The 23,051-nt window shown below is 40.4% G+C and overlaps 3 protein-coding genes across 4 annotated transcripts in view; 2 read left to right on the plus strand and 1 right to left on the minus strand.

Annotated features, from left to right (window-relative positions):
- Positions 1-23,051, minus strand: part of prdm6 (PR domain containing 6) — a 131,345-nt gene that overhangs the window by 38,279 nt on the left and 70,015 nt on the right. The window contains exon 6 of the mRNA XM_075467198.1: positions 2,658-2,782. Coding sequence (XP_075323313.1) covers positions 2,658-2,782 — 125 coding nt within the window. The remainder of the gene's footprint in view (positions 1-2,657; positions 2,783-23,051) is intronic.
- On the plus strand, positions 5,295-12,822 carry LOC142381901 (uncharacterized). Of its 2 annotated transcripts, none has more exons than XM_075467195.1 (4): positions 5,295-5,381; positions 5,494-5,588; positions 5,806-5,866; positions 9,834-12,822. In XM_075467195.1, the coding sequence occupies exons 3-4, from the start codon at positions 5,848-5,850 to the stop codon at positions 12,800-12,802; spliced, it is 2,988 nt and encodes a 995-aa protein (XP_075323310.1). In that variant the 5' UTR covers positions 5,295-5,381; positions 5,494-5,588; positions 5,806-5,847; the 3' UTR covers positions 12,803-12,822. The 2 variants fall into 2 exon arrangements, with proteins under 2 accessions (XP_075323310.1, XP_075323309.1); XM_075467194.1 differs by having other exon boundaries at positions 5,295-5,367.
- LOC142381902 (GTPase IMAP family member 8-like) lies at positions 14,911-22,890 on the plus strand. The gene is made up of 3 exons (XM_075467197.1): positions 14,911-15,034; positions 18,667-18,729; positions 19,081-22,890. The coding sequence occupies exons 2-3, from the start codon at positions 18,702-18,704 to the stop codon at positions 21,837-21,839; spliced, it is 2,787 nt and encodes a 928-aa protein (XP_075323312.1). The 5' UTR covers positions 14,911-15,034; positions 18,667-18,701; the 3' UTR covers positions 21,840-22,890.

Consider the following 23,051-nt stretch of genomic DNA (forward strand, 5'->3'; position numbering starts at 1 on the left):
CTTTGTACAGTTGGAACGCAAAGCTGACCCCAAAGCGACCCGACCCGTACCGATACGAAGTGACCGAACCGTACTGACAGTGGAAACGAGGCTAAACATAAACAATATGTGTGATTATAAGGAGGCTGAGATTCACAGAAGAACTTATCAAACTGAATCATGAGGTCAGAAAATTCATCACATTTCTTTGATTTTTGAACAATAAACTTCTAAAAAAAATACTCAAATCTGAAAGTAATGTGATATCCATCCTTCCCACTGGGGGGCTGGAGCCCGTCCCAGCTGCCATTGGGCGCAGCGGTGTAATATAAAACAGAGGTTGTTGTTGGGACAAACAAACGCTGGTGGTAAACCTGATCCTGGCATGATGTCTGTCAAAGGGAAGTTGTGTCTTGTTGCAGTTTAACAGGTAACAGAGAAAACTTTTGTCCTAAAAGGCAAAGCGCAGATGTGTGCGTTAGTGACCGTGTTTGTCGGGGCCGCTGCAGTCCGACCGTGGTGAGCGATGTCATGTAAGAGTCTGTAAAACAAACCAGCTTGTGGCCAAACGTCTCTAATTTGCAATCAGCACGATCTCGTTTCGACACAACTCCGTGAAACACGAGCTCCTAATTCAATTCATTTCAGTTTAGATTCCACTGATTAAACTCTTCTTCATGTCTCTCTCTTTTTTTTTCACTTTCTTCTTTCTGTTGTTTGTTTTTTCCTTCAGTTTTTCTTCCTATAAAAAAAAAATGTGAGTTTGTTTTCCCCTGCGGGGAAGTCGCTGTGAAACAAAAGGACATAAAGAGCCCGGGTGAGCAGAAAACTGGAGGAAGGGTAAACTAAACCCACAAGAAAAGAGGAAAAGGAGGAAGGAGAAAGGGAAAAGGAAGACAAGAAAACTAAATTAAATATGACTCGATGTAACGTTTGTATGTTTCAACATTTATCAACATTTTCAAGACTTAAAAACATTTTTAAAAAGTATTGATAACCGCAATAATGAATAAATAAAGCTTAAACTGCCTGTTTAGTTATATTAAATTATAATTAAACTTAAAAATATATTAAAGTCATTCAATGTTTTTATAGAATAAAAGTGAAATACTCATATCTATATCTATATATATATATATATATATATATATATATATATATATATGTCTAATTCCAGATGATCATAAAACCTGAATAAGTTCATGTTTGATTATTTGAACAGAAAATCTCTTTTTTTCTGCATTTATTTGAAATGACTCGTTTGGTTTGACCATAAAACCTGAAAATTTGTTCCAAACAACAAAAACATGAAGAAAAAAAGTGTTTTTTTTCTTTTCAGAGCAAGTAAATTAAAATGTTTTCATTCAACTTTAGGTCAGAGGGATAAAAACAAAGAAAATGAGAGTTTGTTGACGTTTTACCACAATGAGCCCACATTTCACAGAGTAAACGATCCCTCCCAGTCGTGTTTTGGCCGGCCTGCTCGGCCAGACGAATAAATCAAATAACAAGAGGAAAAGGAAAAGATTTTCATTCTCTACATCATTTTTGTGGGAAGCCAAAGGATTTCTTCCAGTGACGGTTATAAAATCTGAGCATCATCCAAAGAAAATGTCTGTTTCTGGCTGCTTGCAGGACAGAGATGTTTGAGTGTTTAGATGCAGAAACATCTAAATTACTGCCCTCAACACGTGTCCGTGCAGGACAACATGAACCTAAATTCATCTCATTAGATTCTTCTTCTGTGCGCTCACACACTGAACACTTTACTTTATCTCAGCACAACTAAAGTTTTCCCGTTTCAGACAGCAGAACGAATCAGAAATGGAGACTTAAACGCAGCCCACAAAGACAACGTGGTCACTGGTGTCGTCAATCACTAACCCGGACACAAACACAACCAAAAAGTGGAGAGACAAGATAGATGTCTTTTTAAGAAGGAATATTCTGAATATCCCTTCTTTCTTCCTTCTTTTGGCGATGCTTATTCTCAGTGATGAGAGCAACACGTTCGCTGCCTCAGAACTGACCTGCAAAGCTGTTTCCATCGTCCCGAAAAAGATAAAACCCCCTCGAGCCTTTATCTTTAAAATTTCCATCAACTCTTGAACTCCACCGGTGTCCATGTCATGATTTCCCTGCTCTTTAAAGAAGGAAAACATCCTCCCAGGACGGGCCCCTGATCAGGGACCTGTAACAGGTCCTCATATCGCTGTACATCCATCACGTCCAATTTAAGTTCCACTGACTTCCATGTAAGTCGAGTTCGACACCCACCCTGCTCAATATGTCCTTTGATTTTTCTGCTTCAAAAGGAGTTACAGTTTGTCCAAAATAATGTGAACAGTTCAGCAGGTTTACTTACAAACATGGAGGTACAGATGTACTGTTTAATTTAAATATCTTAAAAAAGTACTGGTATAAATGAAAAAGTTAACATCCCGCCCGGCCCCGGGCAGAGCATGTTCTTCTTGTTACTTTAGAAATGTTTGCCGACCACTTAGCTGATGTTAATGTTTCATCCATCTGTCCTGGGAATAAAACTGAGCTGCAGAGAAAAGCCGTAAAATGTCTTTATCCGTAGCTTTGAAACACGAGATCACCTGAGACAAATAAATAAATCCAACAAACACACACGAGGCAAACAGACGGACAAAGAAAAGTCGTTGTTTTCTCACAGTTTTCGTCCTGAGCGATGCACTGCAGCGGGATGCCAAAGAAGGAAGTGTAGGAGTCATTGTACCACACCAGCAGCTCGGTTCCTCTGGGGATATCCATGCAAGCTCGGTAGAAGATGCAGGACCTGCAACACACACACACACACACACACACACGTTTAAATCCACAAACATACATTTCTGACATCATCTAAACCAGAGAAACTCATTGTGCGGCTCCTCAAGCTTTAATTGGCGGCTCGCACTCACAAAGTAGTTTATAACAATATGATAACAATAACAATACATTTTTTCAAATAATAAACAGCGAATACTGCACAGTATTAAGTATTTTTATTAAGTATTAATTAAGGCTTAATGGTGTTTCCTAAAGGGGGCTCTGTTAAACCTGGCAACGCAGCCCGCTTAGCCAGCGTGAGATGCAGGCACAATGGATCAGTTTTTAATTAAAAAAGGGCAAAAACCAGCACAGAAACCATGCTCATCCTGAATGTCTCACTATGATTACAACAACAAACTACAAATACAACATGAAGAAAGTCAAGAACATGCACGCCAGCTTCTGCTCATCCCAGTATTAAAGGTAAATGTGGTCTGAATTGAAAATGTATTGGCTGTGTTGTTTCTTTTTTTGTGGGATGTTTTATATGTAGAAATTCATATTTGCAAAAGGGGACTTTAGTATGTTGTGGTAAAAGTGGCTCTTCCCTTGATTTTCCTCTGCCAATGTGGCTCTTATGAAAAAAATAGTGAGCATCACTGATGTAAACAAAGAACAGCAGTTCTCCTCTCAGCAGTAATGTGGATTCATTTCACCAATCTGATGAAAATCTTGACTGAAATACAGGAACTTTCCAAATGTTCTTGTCTGTAAAAGGTCAGACCTGTTCAGGTTAATCAGACCCGTAGGTGGAGTCGTGTGAACGACGAACTGATTCCTTCCAGGTCGGACTATTAAAAACCTCCCGTCCGATAAGAGCCCGATTTCACATCAGACCCAATCCGAATGATTTATGGGAAATATCTGGCGTCTTTCACTCTCCTTGGACCAACTAATGACCATGAAGTTGTTCAATCACGTAGCCAGTGTGAGCTGATTCCTCGGTCACACTGCCACTGAAAAAACACCACCTCCACCCAAAAACATCATTCTAACAACATGACCAAACTCCACATCCAAAACCACACTTTCATATCCAGCCCGGACTATTTTAAAACACTTTCCCACATGTTTTTCTGCCACTCGGATGGCGGGTTGTCAGATAGACCAGATTGTAACTGAGAGGTCACAGGTTCAACTCCCGCGGGACTCCTTTGAGCCAGAAGTCTAATTAGTCTGTTCTAACAGCTCCAAACAGCCTCTCCAAATAAAAGGAAATTATTTTCACTCTAAACCATAACTACTTTGTTATGTTCAGGTAGTTAAAAGCACATTTCTCTCATTGTTTCCTTTTGTGAGAAATGTTCAACAGATTAAATTCGACTTGACGTTGCTAAATACCTCCTGATGCAATCAAAAGCCAGATCAAACCATCGGACTGTTCAGAAATAGTTCACAACCTTTTAAACCCACAGAGTTCAAGATTATTTCCAATCCTGCGCTGTCAAAAAAGCCTTTAAGACATAAATAATCCACGGCCAAAACCAAAGTGACTCTCAAAGGAAAAGAGAAGACAAACAATCAAAAAGAAGATTTGAGGTGGACAAATAACAAAGCCGTGAAAGAAAAATACACAAAAAATACCAAAGATGATAAACAGAAAATCCAAAGAGGGGGTAGAGGGAGGTGAGAATCCAGCTGAGTGACACAATGCTTATTTAAGTAATTCAAGATACAATGAACTAAAAGACGGAGCGAGTGGGAACGATAGAGACTGAAAAAGGGAAAAAAATAAATGAAAGAGGGAGCAAAAGCAAAGAAATACCGACACATACAGCCTGTACTTCTGCAGGGAGAGGACAAAACAACAGAAACACCACAGGGTCCGCTTCACCATGTCACACAGATGGCCACATGTTCTGCTGAAGGCTAACAAACCGCCAACAATTTCAATTATTGTCATTAACTGTCATAAAACTTCAGTCACTCGGCCACAGCGGGGAAACCCAGAGTGATTTTCTGCAGAGCGGCGCTGTGCTGGCGCTGTGCTGTGCAGCCCGCTGCTGCCTCCACCGGCCTCTGTGGGAGATCACGGTCCTTGGAAGCACAGCTGAGAAATAAGTAGCTGCGGTTATAATTATCAGAGCAGAGCGACAGTCTGGAAATGCCTCAAGTGAGATGACACGTAGCCTCAATGGGCTGATTTACACTCACAGTTTCTGACACGTTTCACTAAAGCAGCTTTTTAAACAACTTATAGAAAATTAATATGTTGGCTCATATATGTCATGAAGTCAATCTACATCTTCCAAGTTTTTCTTCGAACATAAGTCAACACAGCGACCGTGAAACCAGCCTAATGCAGTCAGCTGTGCTTCATCTGAAGAGAGAACGCTGAGAGTCTCTGGAGCTACTTTTCTTTATATAAATGTAGTTGTTGCCCTTTAAATTTCTCATAAAGGAAACGTTCTGGTCGCTCTGTTTCATTGGTGCATCCTGGTTAAACGGGTTTCACGACATTATTATTAACCAGTCGCCGCTGTGATACCAGGTCTAAAGAGATCTCAGATAAACTGATGTCACTTCAGAGCTGGAACTTGATCTAGATAAGTAAGTAGTATCTGGTAAATAGATTAAACTGGAACATATAGAGAATATCTGTGTATACGCTGTGTACAGCTGTAACTCAATTAATCAAACCAATTGATTTGTAATTCTCTCGTGTTTTCTGTTCAGATCTGATGATCAGAAGAGTTTACGGTTACCAGACTGAACTGCAGCTTTTTCAACAAAATATGACAAACCTGCACTAAAAGACACCAAAACATCAGGTAAAGTGTTTTTATGTAAAATCTTTTTTTAAATGTGCTCATTTTTAAAGAGACAATGTCCATCCTTTATGCCTTTTGGTCATTTAAAGTTCTGATTTTATGAAAACAAAAGAATCCTTCAAGCTTAAAGTCATTTGGACACATTTCACAGCTCAAGTAACTATAGATTCTACTGTATGTAACACAGTTCTTAATTTGATCTTTTATCTTGTTACAGGAACAACTTCGGCTTGTGTGTGTTGGAATTTCTCTGTAACAGATGGCAACTTCAGCGTCTGGTAAGTCCAGAAATACCAAATATTCAGAGTGTTTCTCTACCAAAGAGGGTTAAACTGCTGGGCTGCACCATATCAGGAAAATAAGTCAGAAAAATCATATATATTTTTGAACGTTGCGATGGTGACATGACTTGAGAAAAATAATCAAATACATCAGCATACAGTGTAAATGTCCTCTGCTTTCGGTTATTCATGTCAAGAATAATTAGACCTGTTATGAACTAAGTAGTTTAAGAACTAAACTACAGTTTAGACTGCCTTTACAGCGACAAGCACAGCGGTTTATTTAAACTTCGGTGGCCAGATGCATCGTGCTGTCAGTTTAAAACATTCAGTGAGGGAAACTCGGTGAAACTCCTGCTTTATATTCATATGTAGTGTTCAACTTGACTCAGTTCAGACTCGAGCTTCTTTCAGTGTGAATCGAACATGTGAAAATGGTTCAGTGGGGGAATGTGGCGTCTTCAGACTCACAGAGAACTTTGGCATCATGTCCAAATAATGCACATCTGTTATTTCTTGGTACCACTTTGGTGTATTCTCATAATTGGTGACACCTGCTTCACTCTGATTAACGACTGTTAATCTGTTGGACTGTTTTGCTACCACACGACTTCATGTTAGTCATCTTGCTTTGGCCAATGCTGGATTTTGGGAGATTAGCCGTGTTTCCCCTGCTGGTTGCCACAGGTGTTTGCTGTGTGTCATCTCTCATGTAACCAAAATATTTACAAATTACAGACATGCACTTCTTTTTAGCCACAAATTCTTCTTCGCTCATCTATGGAAGTAGGGCTCCATCTGACATGCAGAGCATGAAAGCACACATGCAAACATGCTAGTTGTTAAATACCATGTATTGTATATCTTTCATGCTGATATTATGATGAAATTAAATTCTGGACATATTGTGCTGCCCTATTAACCGGCACATCTACATGACAACACATTTTCATAATGAGGTGAGTGGTTTTGTGCAGCTTGATACAAACAACATTTCTTTAGTACCATGGTTTTAACTAATTTCCATACAGAATTGAATATTTCTTAGAGACGTTGTCCTGATGATGGACCACTGTGTAAAATCCTCTCTAACACATCCCAAATGTTCTCAGAGGGGTTGAGGTGTTTAATCCATATGTTACAATAAGAACCTCTCTGTCAGTTTTTGAGCCCGATGAATCCTGGATCAGAGAGTAAAACTTGGTCCTTCAGTAAAACAGGCAGTCAGCTAACACCTAGGGCTGGGCGATATGGGAAAAAAAGTATATCACGATATGGATTACTTTATATCCCGATAGCGACACATATCACGATATACCACAACAGAGGTTGCATTAGACTTTTTCATAGTCCGTTATTTTGACGGACAGGGTCGAAAAAAATCCGCCATCGCCTATTTTAACCAGTCATCTCGTTTTCCAATGTGGGAGTCGCAACCCCGAACCGGGAACAACACAGCCCAACTCGGGGCCATGAGAGTAAACAAACAGCTTTGTGAATACATGCTCTTTTACTCGACATTCACAACTTTGAGGATGGAGTCTGCTCAGTGTTCAGCGCTTTGGTCACCACAAGCACTTAAAAAAAAAAACAAAGACGCGTGCAGAGATTTATCCAACAGATCAGGCTTTACCCTACTGTTTTTCGCGATGACAGTCAGGAAAGGTTGCGCTGTCAGTACAACTAACAGAGGAAACAGTAGTTCTTGGTACTCTAAAAGCCCGTCTGCAAATAGCCATAGCACTAGAACCTCCCTGGTAGTTCTACTCTGCACGGCTACTAGAAGGCTAGGCTAGCTTCAGTCCATCGGCCACGACTCACAACCAGCACATGTGTGCTAAAATACCCGCGACAGTAAACAACTTGATTTGTTATCAGTACCAAAGCAGTGTAGAATCATTGAACACCATGCACTCGGCGGTGCTATTATTAAGTAAACATGACTGACTTACCGGTACTCATATATGGCTGTGTTGCTCCACTCATCCACATGTCCGTAGTCAATGCATAATGCATCGCACCACTGCGTACCTCTCGCTCCACTTCTGCCCGACAACTAGTATACAAGGCAGGCAACTCCACTTTACTGAAGTGTTTTCGGCTAGGCATCACATATCTGGGATCGAGTGTACGGACGAGGTCCCGAAAGCTGTCTTTCTCGACTATGTAAACGGGAGCCATGCCTTTACAGATGTAGCGTGAAATAGCACCTGTGATCTGCTTGTGTCGCTGAGACGTCTTTCCATATTGTGATCCTTGGGCGAATGCTTCCTTAAGCTTCGGCTGGCAGAATTTCCTTCCAGAGCTTCCTGTAGTTTCATCCCTTGTTTGTTTTGACCGTAGTGGTTGTAGTTTCCCGTGTTCTTGTTCGTGGTTTTTCCTCAGGTGGTAAAAGAGGTTCGAAGTATTAGCATCAGGCGCGGGAACGGCTTTGCTGCACAGTTTACATATCGGCTGCGTTTGTTCTGTATCAGATGGCTTAACCCTTTAGGCGCCAAGATTGTTTTTTAAAAATACTGGATTTTGACATTAATATTTCCAAAGCTGGTGGCTGAAAGGGGGTTAAAGATAGATGCCTACTGTACATTAGAAAAATGTTGCCCATGATCCATAGTTTATGTGGGGTATGAAATTATTGATCTAATTTGCATATTATGACGTCATCAGGTGGCAGCCATTTTGAATCTCATTGTGTTCAGGAAATATTGGAATTGAGTGATTATGAACTTGTTTTTTTTAAACTTTTTTTTCTTTTTGTCTATTTATCATCATCTATAATGATCAGGGAACAGGAAAGCAACAATAAAACAGAATAATGTAGTAAAATATTACTATATCATCCTTACCATATAGTAGGAAAACACATGCGAAAAGTTGCTTATATTTTTTCAGGAAATGGTGGATATTGACTTGATGTTTGAACTTATTTTCATTTTTCTGTCTTTTACCATAATTCATAAGGAGGAAACCAACAATAAAACAGGAGAAAGTGGTAAAATACTGTCATCATTAGGCTACCATAGGGTAGGAAAACACATGCAAGAAGTGGAAGACATTGAATTGATTTTTTTTTTTTAACCTGTTCAACCTTATTCATAATGATCAGGAATGAGGAATACAATAATAAAACAAGTGGTAAAATGTCAGGATCATTGCGCTGGCGGATAGGCGCGCCGCGGCACCGGGGGCTGGATGGAGAGAGCGCATGCTAAAGATACCAGACCCACTTCTCCCACCCCCGATTCCTCGACCAACACCTCTACGGACAGTGCGACCGCGTTCCCCACTACCACCCACTCCATTGAGGTTGGATAACGGCACCGAATGAGTTGGAGTGTGTGTGTGTGCTTGGAGAACAGCCTCGCTTCGCATGCCGGCACCATTGCCTTCGGAAGTTTCACCGTGGGAAGCATGAGCGCTCGTTTCGGACTGTATAACAGCTGTTGTGGTAACACCTTCTTGGAACGTGTCCATTTTTTTTAAGCCAGAAAGAAATTTCGCGGGCTCTCTCCGTCAGTCATGTCGCAAACGTATGATGCAAAGCCGCGTTCTCTAAAAATATAATTTTATTCTCTTTTTTACAGTTTTATAAACTTAGAGTTTGCATAGCAAAAACGCAAAATGTTATATTAACATGTGAAATTATATTATAATGTATATTAGCTGTAATGATGAAAAAAAAGTTTATCACGATAGAAAAAAAAAGAAGAGAAAGGTCACGATAGACATGTTTCTATCGTCCTCACGATATATATCGTCATATCGCCCAGCTCTACTGACACCACAGATCAGCAGTAGGCAGCACTTAACCTGATGTGTGTAACATAATGTAATCTAATCCCCTCCCCCTCCCAATTTTCTGACTTAATTTGGTCAGATCTTTACTAAACACAAAGCTACAGCAACAAGTTCCACAACTTTGTGTAAATTTGTGATTCTTCTGTTTTCTCTTATTGTTTTACAGCATCTGAATTCAGGATTCTGATACTTGGGAAAAGCCAGCATGAGACATTCATATTAAGTAACTTCATAACAGGAAGAAACGATGGCCTTGTCCAGAAAACATGCACACGTTTTACTCATATTCTTGGAGAGGTGGGGAAAAATAGTGCCACTGTGGTGAAAACAAACATCTTTGGTCTGCCTGTGGAAAATATCAGACATGAGATGAGGCGGAGTTTGGCCCTTTGCCCCCCGGGACCGAACGTCCTGCTGCTGCTGGTGCAGCCGTCAGACTTCAGCGAGGAGGACAGACAGAAAATGGAGCTCATCATGAGCTTGTTGGGCGATGACGCTTTTAAATACGCGATGGTCATTACAGCAGAAAACGATAGGAGGTTCAACTCCTCGGTGGACAAACTCGTTCAGCATTGCAGACAGAAGCCGCTCAAAATCAACTTCGATCAAAAACATTCCTTTAATTTACGAGAATTGATGAAACAAATGGAAAACACAGTGAACAGTAACAAGAGGCAACATTTAACCCTCACTGAACAGGTGAATCCCCTGATGGTGCCTGCATCTACAACCCCCCTGAACCTGGTCCTTTGTGGGAGGCACGCAGCCTTGAAAACTTCTGCAGCTGGTGCTATTCTGAGAGAGAGTGAGTCTGCTCCATCTGCTGACTCTGAGTGTGTTAAAACCCAGGGACAGGTGTGTGGACATCAGGTGTGCCTGCTGGAACTGCCCGCCTTGTACGGAAAATCTGAGCCGATCGCAAAGAAGGAATCATACAAGCGTCTCTCTCTTTGTGGGCCTGACGGCATCCACGCCTTCATGTTGGTCCTACCTTTCCTAATGAGGAGTCCGACTGAGGAAGACATGAAAGAGCTGGAGACCATCCAGGAAACTTTTGGGTCTGCAATCAATAATTTCACAATGATTCTTTTCATAGTGGAGGCGAAGCCTAATTTTTTCAGAATTAAATTACTGCAAGAAAACAAAGAAATCCAACAGCTCTGTCAGAGCTGTGGAGGAAGATACGTCGTATTCAATATCAATGAAGAGCAGCAGGTCTCTGAGGTGTTGCGTAGGGTAGAAACAATGAGGGCAGCAGAAACCAAAGGCTTTACAAAAGATATGTTTCCAAGGCCGCCAGTGAATCTGGTTACAAGGAAGAAATCTCTGTCAAGGGTATACTCCTTTAAAAAGTACAGAGAGCCACTCAGGATGGAGGAGAGAAGAGAGCCTCTCAGGATGGAGGAGAGAAGAGAGCCTCTCAGGAGGGTGGAGAGAAGATATTCTCTCAGGATGGAGGCAAGAAGAGAGCCTCTCAGGATGGAGGAGAGAATAGAGAGAATAGATTCTCTCAGGATGGAGGAGAGAAGAGATTCTCTCAGGATGGTGCTGATTGGGAAAACTGGTTGTGGGAAAAGTGCCACTGGAAACACTATGCTGGGAGAAGGATGCTTTCCATCAAAGGTTAGTCAAAAGGCAGTAACAAAAGTTTGCAAAAAGGCCACAGGAGAGATGGATGGGCGGCCCGTCACGGTGGTGGACACGCCCGGTTTGTTCGACACGAGTCTATCCAATGACAAAGTGAAGCAGGAGCTGGTGAAGTGCATCAGCCTGTTGGCTCCTGGACCTCACGTCTTCTTACTCGTGGTTCAGATCGGTCGCTTTACGCCGGAGGAAAAACAAACCGTGGAGCTCATCAAGCAGTTCTTTGGCAAGAAATCGGAGGAGTTCATGATCATTGTTTTCACCAGAGGAGATGATCTTAAAAAACAAACTTTTGAGAGTTACATTGAAGACAGTGAAGACTACGTCAAAAAAATGATGTCTAAATGCGGAGAGAGATACCACGTCTTCAATAACAACGACCAGAACGACCGTTGTCAAGTCAGCCAGCTGCTAAACAAGGTGGAGACAATGGTGAGGAAAAATGGGGGAGGCTACTACACCTCAGAGATGTTCAATGAGGCGGAGGCAGCCATTCAAAAGGAGATGCAAAAGATAATGAAGGAAAAGAATGAAGAGATGGGGAGACTGAAAAGGGAGTTTGAACGAAAAAATGAAGAAAAAATTCCAAGTAACATGAGAAGATCAGGGGATCTAATCGCCAGATTTGAACAACAAATAGCAGCGCAAGCCCAGGTGGTCGAAGAAAAGGAAAACAACATGAGGAGGGAGAAGGAGAGGATGAGGGAGGAGGAGGTGAAGAGGAAAGAAGAGGAAAAAAACAAAAAAAAGCAGGACGAAGTCAAACGACACGAGTTGGATCAAAAAGATGAAGTCCTGCAAAGAAAAGTGCAATCAGAAAGACGAGCAGCCAGTGAGACGAAGGTACTAAGGCAAAGCATAAAGGATATCAGAGAGGAAAGAGTGGCTTGGGAGCGGGAGAGGAAGGAATGGTGGGAAAAACGAGGTCGTGAGGAGGAAAGGAGACGAGAAGAGGAGCGAAAACAACTTCGAAAGTTCATAGAAGAGTACGAGCAGGAGAAAGAAAGCTATGAAAACAACAGAAAGGAGGAGGATCGGAGGAGAAGAGAGGAAGAGGAACGAGGAAGGAAAGAAGCACGAGAAAACTTTAACAAGCAACTCGAGCAAATGCAGAAGAAAATTCAAGCGGAGGCCAGAAAACAAGCTGAAGAATGCAATGAATTCAGGAGCAGATACGCCAAGGACGCCTCAGCTGAGCTGGAAAAGCGTGAAAAAGATTTAGAGACCATGAGGCACAGGCACCAACAACAAAGTGAGCTCATGATAAACCAGCTGAAGAAGAACAGCACACACAGGAGAGACTTCGACAAGCTGCAGAAAAAACAAGAAGAAGAAGTGAACGAGCTAAAGTCATTCCATCCTTTCCCCGACAGTGAAGACTTAAACGAACAAATGAGCGAGCTGAAGAAAGCTCATCAGGAGGAAATAAACGGATGGATACAGGAACGTGTGATGAAAGCCATGGAGGAGAAGACCTGTAGCATCTTATGAGAACAGAAATTAATGGAGGCGTGAACCGTCTTTAATTTCTGATAATGGACACCTTTTCGGGCGTTATCCCGCTTATACCTCTGTCACCTACGAAAGAAATAAATATTCAGTCACTCATTAATACTTTAATGTGTTTTAGAGTTAAAATCCTGAGATATTTATACTTTATCACGTTTCATTATTTCAGCTATCTAATGTTTCAAAGACTTTATTCTTATTAAAACTTACTTTCATACAACTTTAACCTGTTTATTTTGAAACATAAAAGGCCTGGTGAGGAAAATATTTATTCTGCTATAACTAACCCATTTACTAATCATTAATAAATAATAACTGTTAAACATCAGTTTATAAGAAACATATTAAATCACAATGTTTTTTATCATTTTTTAATTTCACTACAAATACTTCCTTAACTGAGAAGTTTCATTCAGCCGACAGCAGCAGAATAATCTTATATTATTTCTTCTGATTTAACTGTTTATTGTGGCTTCATTTCTTCAGCTCTGAAAATGTTCTTACTTGATCAATAGAAAATGTTTTCTTTGGTTTGTTGTAATTGTTGACAATGATTATAAATAAAGTTCCTGGTTAAAACTGTGTGTATGTTTTTAATCACAGACCCGGTGGGATTCAAAAAGCATTTAAGGAAACACCATGAAATGGAGCTGTTACAGAGCTACATTATCAACAGCTTTTTAAAGTTCATCTTGTTTTGTGTCTTATACTTAAATTAAGTGCACTTTTGATGTCTAATAACAGCCACTTAATGTCACAAATGTGAACTGATGAGAGTTTAATTTGAACAAACTATTTGATCGTTACAAACATCTGTTACTGAGCTGCTGTGAAACACATGCACACAGACAATATGAGCCTTTAATCCCAACAACATGTTCTTTAGGTTCAGGTTTAATGACAGAAACCCTAAAAGTCTGCAGTATGTAGCCCGGACTGACGGATCAGATCTAATGTGGTTGAAACCTGTTTCACATTTCTACATTTATCCACAACTAAAGTACATAAAATTCCCAACATTCAAAAACAAAGTGAAGCCAGTTAACATTTCTGAATAAAAATGTATCATGGAAGATAATAGCATGATAACCGCATTTATACAGACAGTTTTAGCCCAGATAATCAAAGTGTCTGACTGGATACCGACACAAACTGGGTCAGGTGGGATTATGAAATATGCAGCTATGATAAAGAGAAAGTGAAAGGGCAGACAGCAGATCTCTGTGTAAGAACAGGTGGCTGTGGGTGTGTTTTATCCACAGCGAGGGGAGAGGTGAGCTGCTGCTGGACCCACGTAAAGACAGCCAGGGAGGGCTGGGCAATAAATCAAACATACCCAATAACCCCCCCAGGATAAAAAGAGAGAAGGGGTTCACATAAACATGCAGGTCTGAAACATGCATAAAAGCAGCCACATTCAGGCAGTGTTATAAGTCACATCCAACAGGTTCTCAGGTATTAAACTGGCAGATCAGAGCATCAGCTGTTTGATCTTTCACCTGTTGTCTGTCTTTATGAACAACTCATAACTGAAGAGCGAACACCTGAAAGTCTTGGAGCTTGTTTTCTTTTACACGGTTATATAAATGTAGTTGTTGCCCTGTAAATTCCTCTTAAAGGAAACGTTCTGCTCCTGGTGCATTCTGGTTGAGCTGGTTTTATCAGTTTTTCTGAGCCTCAAGGACAAACCAACTAAACGCCGATTCCTGCCAAGAGAGCTTTAATCTTTGAAGGGTGAGTCTGATTTCTGTTGGACGTCCAAATCAAGGCCCCAAAGTTTAACTAAGGTGGGAAACCTTGGGTCCCATTCATGTGGATGTTACTCCACATATGTTCCAGAAGTGTTCACGTATAAACCAGTCTTGGTTTAAGGGTTCCAGCAGAGTCATGTCTTAATCAGGATTATTCTGTTTTCATCAGATGGTTCATCTTTCAGTACATATTCTAAAATGATCCCACCTTATCTCTGACTGCTTACAGTAAATGAACGGCTTCTTGGCATAACATTAACCATCAGAAATGTCCCTGTTGCATAACGCTTGCATAATAAAAACATTCAGCCTATTTTGGATAAGCCAGGACTCTGTTCTCGTCAGTGAATGGGTCACACCCATTTACATCGACTGCTCGGAAATGAAGACAGAGATCTTGGATGCCCGGATGGCAGTTCCAAGCTGCAACTTGATCTGGAAACAGTGAAACTCTGCGAATCTGGTAAGTACATTAAACTGGCAACAAATCAGTAATAATAACATAGAATATCTGCGTATATGTAGTGTGCAGCTGTAACTCGATTAATCATACTAATTATTTCATTTATTCACTAGTCTTTTTCTAGGGCTTTATTCTGCTATAACTAACCCATTCACTAATCATTAATAAATAATAACTGTTAAACATCAGTTTATAAGAAACATAAATCACAATGTTTTTAATCATTTTTTAATTTCACTACAAATACTTCCTTAACTGAGAAGTTTAATTCAGCCGACAGCAGCAGAATAATCTTGTATTATTTCTTCTGATTTAACTGTTCGTTAAACTCATTGATGTCCTTTTAATCATTTTAAGACTAAACAACAACAGATCAGCTCCACGCTACATTAGTAAAATGAGTAGAAAGCTCAGTGTGTCCTGCTGTGAACGAGCTTTACCTGTTGGCACTTTTTTTAAACTTGCATCACAATAAGTGCAGCCTTATTCATTTTATTTACTTTCACCCATTTATTGTGACTGGTTTCTACATTTAAGCTCAGTTTATAACTGAATTTTATGTGATCATAAAAACTGCCCGTTCCCAGAATGCATGTTTGTGTGTGCGCGCACTGAGCCGGAGACTAAACGGGACAAGCACCTCCCCTCCCTGCGGGGCCTTACGGCCTTCGCCTAAACGACCTGTTGTCCGACAGCAGAAGAGTCATTTGTTCGGTTTTATTGTTCTTACCTGCATCAGCTGCCTATCTGCTGTGTCAGCCACTTATTTGTGAAGGAGACGGTAAACACCGACTGGATTTCCCACATTTCTGGGAGGACTCGTCATTACAGGAAATCCCCCTTGACGTGTTTCTCACAGGATTTGTTTTATATATTCGTGAGGACACTAATTGTGACTAATTGTAATCCTAAAATTGGATTTAGTTGTTTCTCTGAACCAAATCCAGTGTCTTGGTTTTTATTTCTTTGACCCGTGTTCGTCGTTCTTTTGGTGGATCACCTCTATATCACTTCCAGGGCATTTTGATCAAAAACAAGTGTTTCTTGGAATAAGTCTCATTATTCATGATTCCTGCTCCGTTATATGACTTTGCACGCTATTTTAAATTATTTTTTTGTGAGCTTTTACATATAATTTGCTTGTTTCTGGTTCAATAATTTACTTTTCTACCCAGAATTTCCCAGTTTGAGACAAACACACCTGCAGAGGTATTAAGCTGCACCTCGGAAACAGCTGTTTTCATAAATGGTTTTTATCAAAAGCATTTAATCATCAGACTTTGATAAGCTGGCTAATAGGAGGCCTCTCCTTCACCAACACCTCTGTCGCATCTCATCTGCTGCAACAGGAGACAACTTGTCTCCAACCTCACCTGCACCTGGTTACCTTTAGCTCTACAACACAGCTGAGCTTTCATAGAACCGCCTGGTTCGCACTCTATGTAAAACTTATATACCCCCCAGGTATGCACAGTCTGCTGTGCAAAGCAGTGAGCAGTATACTGGACGTTTGTCTTCAAGTTCATATCAACCAAATCTGTGCGTGTGTTACGATGAGATGCTGCAGTGACTACAGAGTGTGAGAGTAGGACCTGCCTACGACAGATTTTTGTCTTCATGCAGCGTTTCCGTGCATTAGACTATGTTGGCTGAAAATGATCAAATGGAGTCTTTGTAAATGTGTGGTGGCTGAAGCAATGTTTAAAAAGAGGCATAAGAAAGAGGAAAAGCTCTGAGCAGATGTTTTCACCCACTGTTTACGTGTGTATATTTATCTGTTAATATCTATATTATTCTTAAAATGTGTAGATTTATCTGTAAATATTTAAATTTATCTGTAAATATTTAAATTCATCTGTAAATATTTAAATTCATCTGTAAATATTTAGATTTATCTGTAAATATTTAGATTCATCTGTAAATATATATATTTACCTGTAAATATTTAGATTCATCTGTAAATATGTAGATTTATCTGTAAATATGTACATTATTCTTAAAATATTTAGATTTATCTGTAAATATAGATTTATCTGTAAATATGTACATTATACTTAAAATATTTAGATTTATCTGTAAATATGTATATCTCTCAGGTTACAAAAGCAGGTTTAAGTAGGAAACTAAAGAAGAATTTATGATGACACATAAACAGGAAGTAAAAGTGATGACTGTAAAAGGTGGAGAAAGGGTGGGACTTATGCTTCTTCCTGCTAAGTTACTTATTATGATTATCATTCAAAATACGTTTTCATTTATTCATGTTTTTCTTGGTGTTGACTTAATATTATCATGAGCACAGCATTATTAATGTATCTTCTAAACTAAATCAGTTTATTAATCATTAATAAATCAATAAGCCTGTAATCAAAATACCACAAATAACAAAAACTACACAGAACAAAGTACACGGTAAGTTTCTGAAGATGGTAAAGTTAAGAGGAAACTAAACAATCCAGAGCAGGACGCACTGTTAATGGTAAAAATTAGGGCTGGGACTTTAGCGCGTTAATTTCGATTAATTAACTACACACATATTAGCGCGTTAAAAAAAATAACGCATTTTAATCGCACACTATAATATAGATAAGTAGTTCTGCATTAGAGCATTGGAGAGTGGCATTACGCCTGACGGTGTACACAGCCTGCTGGAAACTCAGAAGTCGTTTGGGATTTCACCTGTGGGGGCAGCACCAACACGTCATTGGGCAGCACTAATCCCTGAATGAATACAGCCGGACAGAAACAGAAGAAGAAGGACGTCTGAAAGACAAACATGGAGGAAGAAGCTAATGAGAATGCTTTAGTTGGCCCCGTGCAGGGGAAATTTAGTTTTAAAATACAGACGGATGGAAGCGTCGACAAGAGCGTGGTTGTGTGCAGATTATGCAACAAGGAATTTGCGTATCACCGCAGCGTATCAAGCCTCAAATATCACCTCAACGCTAAACATGTAGCAGCTAGCGCAGAAGCTAACAGGGGCCCAACGCCGAGTAAAAAGACCCGCAGCTAACCCACACAAAAATCTGTAATAGTCTCTGAAGCAACAGAGAGATGATAATCTAATCTAGATTCTAATAGTCAGGGTTTACATTCTTCTGAATGCACTTGAAAGTATTGTGTTTAACAAAAAAAAAGTGTTCTAGTTTACAGGTCTACCTATACCTATAAAGCTACCTGAATTTCTGAAATTTACTTTCCTAAGTATGCTGAACTTTATGGCAAAATATGCACTGGCCTGTTCTTGGTTTTGAAAAAAAAATAAAAATAAACAATATTTTGCTGATTAAGCTTATGTATTGTCATTCAAAATCAGAAGCGCCTCCTAGTGGAAGCCAAGGGAAACTGCAGCTTAACATCCAAGATTCTATATACTGTGTTTTTATGCATGCTACATTCAGATTTCAAATAGCGATATGTTCTGCGTTTGTTGAAATATTGTTGAAAATGTTCATTTTCTAAAGGATAAAGTATATGCGATTAAAATGCGATTAATTTCGATTAATTAATTTCAAAGCTTGTAGTTAACACGATTAAAAATTTTAATCGAGTCACAGCCCTAGTAAGAATAGAAGTGTTTTCATGTATCACATCTTTGGTTTGTTTTTATTTAGTTGTGTTTCCTTTAACAGACGCCAGCAGCTGAAGCTTCTGATAAATTGTAAATATGGCAGTGAGAGCGACTGCAGCATATGGTGAGTAAACTTTAAATGTTTTTCAGATGTTGAAACACAACACACAACAAAACTCTTAGACAGGACTTAACACGCCTAAATTACACAAATACTTTTTAATAGTATAAAGCCCTGTACCTGCAGTGTTCAGCAAATGTATAGTTTGTAGATCTTTTTGACCAACGACCTCAGTTCACTTAAATGAATTAAAATAAAATAGGTGAATAAGTTGGACTGAACACTAGTGAAAACTAAGTTAAATCCAGGATGTATCTAATAGCCAGCTAAGGGCAAAGCAAAGACAAATGTGGTAATAATGTAACTGGAATGATAGCAATGTTGAATGCTAACCCTGTTTGATTTCCCCCGCAGCATCTGAGCTCAGAATAGTGCTGTTTGGAAACAATCAAAATGACAACACATCTCTAAGTAACCTCATAACTGGCAAAAAGGATTATTCTTTTCCAAAAAAGAAAGGTCTACCTGCGGCCGAAGGAGTGTGGAAGAAAATACCCGTTAAAGTAGTAAGAACACCGGACGTCTTCCGTCTGTCTGCGGAAAAACTGAGACATGAAATGAAGAGGTGTGTGATGCAGTGCCCCCCCGGACCAAATGTTCTGCTGCTGTCAGTGAAGCCCTCCGACTTCAATGAGGACAACAGAAAAAGACTAAACTTTACCCTGAGTCTGTTTGGTGATGATGCGTTTAAGTACTCGATAGTTGCTGTAACACAGGACGATGAGAGAAATAATCCGGCGGTGGATCACATCATCCAGGACTGCAGGCTAAAGGAGCAGCGACTTCACTTGGACACAAAACAAAACCTTGCTGATGATGTTGAAGCCCTGATGGAAAAGATGGATAGAATAGTGATCGACAACAGGGGGCGACATCTGAGCTACACAGAAAGGGAGGAACCCATGGAAGCATCTAAACGTGCAGAATCTAAACCTCCTCTGAACCTGGTGTTGTGTGGGAGATTCAAAGTTGGCAAAACGTCAGCGGTTAATGCCATTCTGGGACAAACCACATCTAACCTGCCAGCTGGCTCATCAGAATGTGTGAAGTATAAAGGAGAGGTGTGCGGGCGGAGGGTTTCTGTGGTGGAGCTGCCTGCTTTGTATGGGAAACCTCAAGAGGTGGCGATGAAGGAATCCTTCAGGTGCGTCTCCGCCTGCGATCCAGAGGGCGTCCACGCCTTCATCCTGGTCCTACCTTTGGATCCTCCCACTAATGAAGACAAGGAAGAGCTAGAAATCATCAAAAGTTTGTTTGGCTCTCGAGTGAGTGACCTCATCATGATTCTTTTTAGCGTGGAGTCGGATCCAGAAACACATCATCATGTTGTGCACTTTGTACAAAAAGACAGTGAGATCCAAAAGCTCTGTCAGAGGTTTAATGGTCGATATGTTGTGTTCAACATTAATGACGGCCAGCAGGTCCATCAGTTACTGGAGGCTGTGGAGGAGATGAGGGCCGGGGCATCCAAAGGCTTCACAAAGGAAATGATAGCAAAGCCTCCGAATAGTAACATCTTAAGACATAAACCTGAACTGAAGATGCCAGCTTACCAAAACACCAGCCAGGAGAGTCTCAGGATGGTGCTGATCGGGAAGACCGGCAGCGGGAAAAGTGCCACAGCAAACACTATTCTGGGGCGAGAATACTTCATTTCAAAAGCCAGCTTAAAGTCTGTGACCAAGCTGTGCAAGAAGGAGGCCGGATGCATTGACGGGCGGCCCGTCACGGTGGTGGACACGCCCGGCTTGTTTGACACCACTCTGTCCAACGAGGAAGTTCAACAGGAGCTGATGAAGTGCGTCAGCATGTTGGCTCCTGGACCTCACGTCTTCCTACTCGTGGTTCAGATCGGTCGCTTTACGCCGGAAGAGAAAGAAACTGTGGAGCTGATGAAAAAGTTCTTTGGAAAAAAGTCGGAGGATTTCCTCTTCATTGTTTTCACCAGAGGAGACGCTCTCAGAGAGCAGACCTTTGAAAAGTACATTGAGGAAGACAGTGAAGGCTATGTCAAAAATATGATTGACAAATGTAAAGGGAGATACCAAGTCTTCAATAACATTGATAACGAAAACCAGTCTCAAGTCAAAGAGCTGCTAGAAAAGGTTGAGAAAATGGTGAGAAATAATGGTGGAGGCTACTACACTTCGGGGATGTTTGAAGACGCGGAGGCAGCCATTCAAAAGGAGGTGAAGAGGATAATGAAGAAGAAAGACGAAGAGTTACAGAAACTGAAGAGGGAAGTTGAAAGAGATCATGAAGAAAAACTTCAAATAAAAATGCAAAAAATTGAAGAAGAAAGAGCAAAAACAGAGAAATTCCTTAAAGAAAAGGAGGAACGTCTCAACAGAGAGGAGGAGAGGAAGAAAACAACTGAGAGAAAAAGAGCACAAGAGCAGAGGGAGAGGAAAGCTAAAGAGGAAACCGAGCGAAAGCAGTGGGAAGAAAGAGTGAAGAAACTTATATCTCCATCAGAAAATAAATTGATGGAGAGCAAGTTGGTGCAGAGCAGAGAGGAAATACGAAAAGAACGAGAGGCTTGGGAGAAAGAACGAAGAGAATGGTGGGAACAGCAACGCCGGGAAGATCAGCAGAGGCAAGAGGAGGAGCATGCACGACTGAGAAAACTCAGAGAAGAGTACGACCGGGACAGAAACGAGTATGAACACAGAAGGAGAGTGGAAGACCGAAACAGGAGAGCAGAGGAGGAAAAGGAATGGAAACACTTAGAAGAAAGCTTTGTGAAGCGAGTGGAGACCATGCAGAAGAGAAATGAAGACGAGGCCCGAAAGCAAGCTGAACAGATCAATGAATTTAGAAACAGATACAACACGGACATCACAGTTCTGGTGGATAAGCATCAACAGGAAGTGGAGGGCATGAGGCAAAAGCACAAACAAACCAACGACTTCATGGTCAAACGGTTGTGCATGAACAAGACGTACGAGAAAGACTTTGATGAGCTGAGAAAAAGGCAAGAGAAAGAAATGCAGGAGCTGAAGTTTATGAATCGAATGGAAGAACTACAGAGCAAACACGAGGACGAGATAACCGAATGGATACAGGTGCATGTGATGACAGCCTCAGAGGCCAAATCTTGTTGCATTTTATGAATCTTTCTCATTTGCAAATGAAGTTTCTGGTTTTAACTCGATACGATACGTTTTTGTTATAAATAGAAATTTAACTGAAAGTTTTATTCTGTGCTTTGTGTAAAATAAGGTTCACCTGTGTGAAATCTAAGTGTCATGTGATCTCAGTATATGTACACCTGTTCTGAAAGGCCTCACCTGGAATAAAGAGGCACCACAAGGCATGAAGACCAAGGAGCTCTCTAAACAGGTCAGAGACAAAGTTGTGGAGAAGTTCAAATCAGGGTTGGGTTATATAAGAAATCAGAAAATCCCACAGAGCTCCATTCAATCCAACACCACAAAATGGAAAGACTATAGCAAGCCTACAAACCTGTCCAGAGAGAGAACCAAAACTGAGACTGAGAGGCAACAAAGAGACCAAAGGTAACCCTGAAGGAGCTGGGAAGCTCCTCAGAGGAGTGCTGCATCTGTCCATAGGACCACTGTAGGCTGCACACTCCACAGATCTGAGCTTTAACGAAGAGGTGCCAGAGAAAGACACCAAAAGTCATGTGGGAGATTCCCCAAACATCTGGTCAGATGAGACTACACCTCTCATCACCCCAAGAACAGCATCACCACAGTGAAGCACGGCGGTGGCAGCATCATGCTGTGGGGATGCTTTTCATCAGCAGGGACATCAACGGGATTTTACTTCAGTCTCTTCTTTTGATTAGTTGAAATACTGCACACATACCTGTTGTAGTTCTTTAATGCATCTACTTCTGCAGAGTTCATGAAGTTTTTCAGTACTGTGGACCAACAATTAGCACCAATGTTATCAGTACTACTGCACAGGAGTAGTATCTACCTAAAATACTCATTTTTAGTATCTGTTAGTTGTGATTTTTTTACTTTCACAACCCTATTTTGTATTGCTATTAATCATAGATATTAATTCTAATGTCTTATTAACACTTGGGATATTTGATTAAGTGTATATTATTATTAAATTAAATTAAATGCATTTAAAAACAGTTTAACCAATTTTGACATTTTAGTGTAAATTCTCCATTCATCTGAAAACTGTTTCTCATTTCTGCTACATGCAAATAAAGCATCATTAAAAACTTGAGTTTTTTATGTCGTTGCTGCTGCTGTCGGCCATTTTATAAAACATTTCTTGTTTTAGGCATATTAAAGAAGTTAGACCTTTACTGAGATACCATACCTAGTTATAAAACACAATGC

Source organism: Odontesthes bonariensis, chromosome 6, assembly GCF_027942865.1.
Source record: "Odontesthes bonariensis isolate fOdoBon6 chromosome 6, fOdoBon6.hap1, whole genome shotgun sequence".
In the NCBI taxonomy this organism is placed as follows: Eukaryota; Metazoa; Chordata; class Actinopteri; order Atheriniformes; family Atherinopsidae; genus Odontesthes; species Odontesthes bonariensis.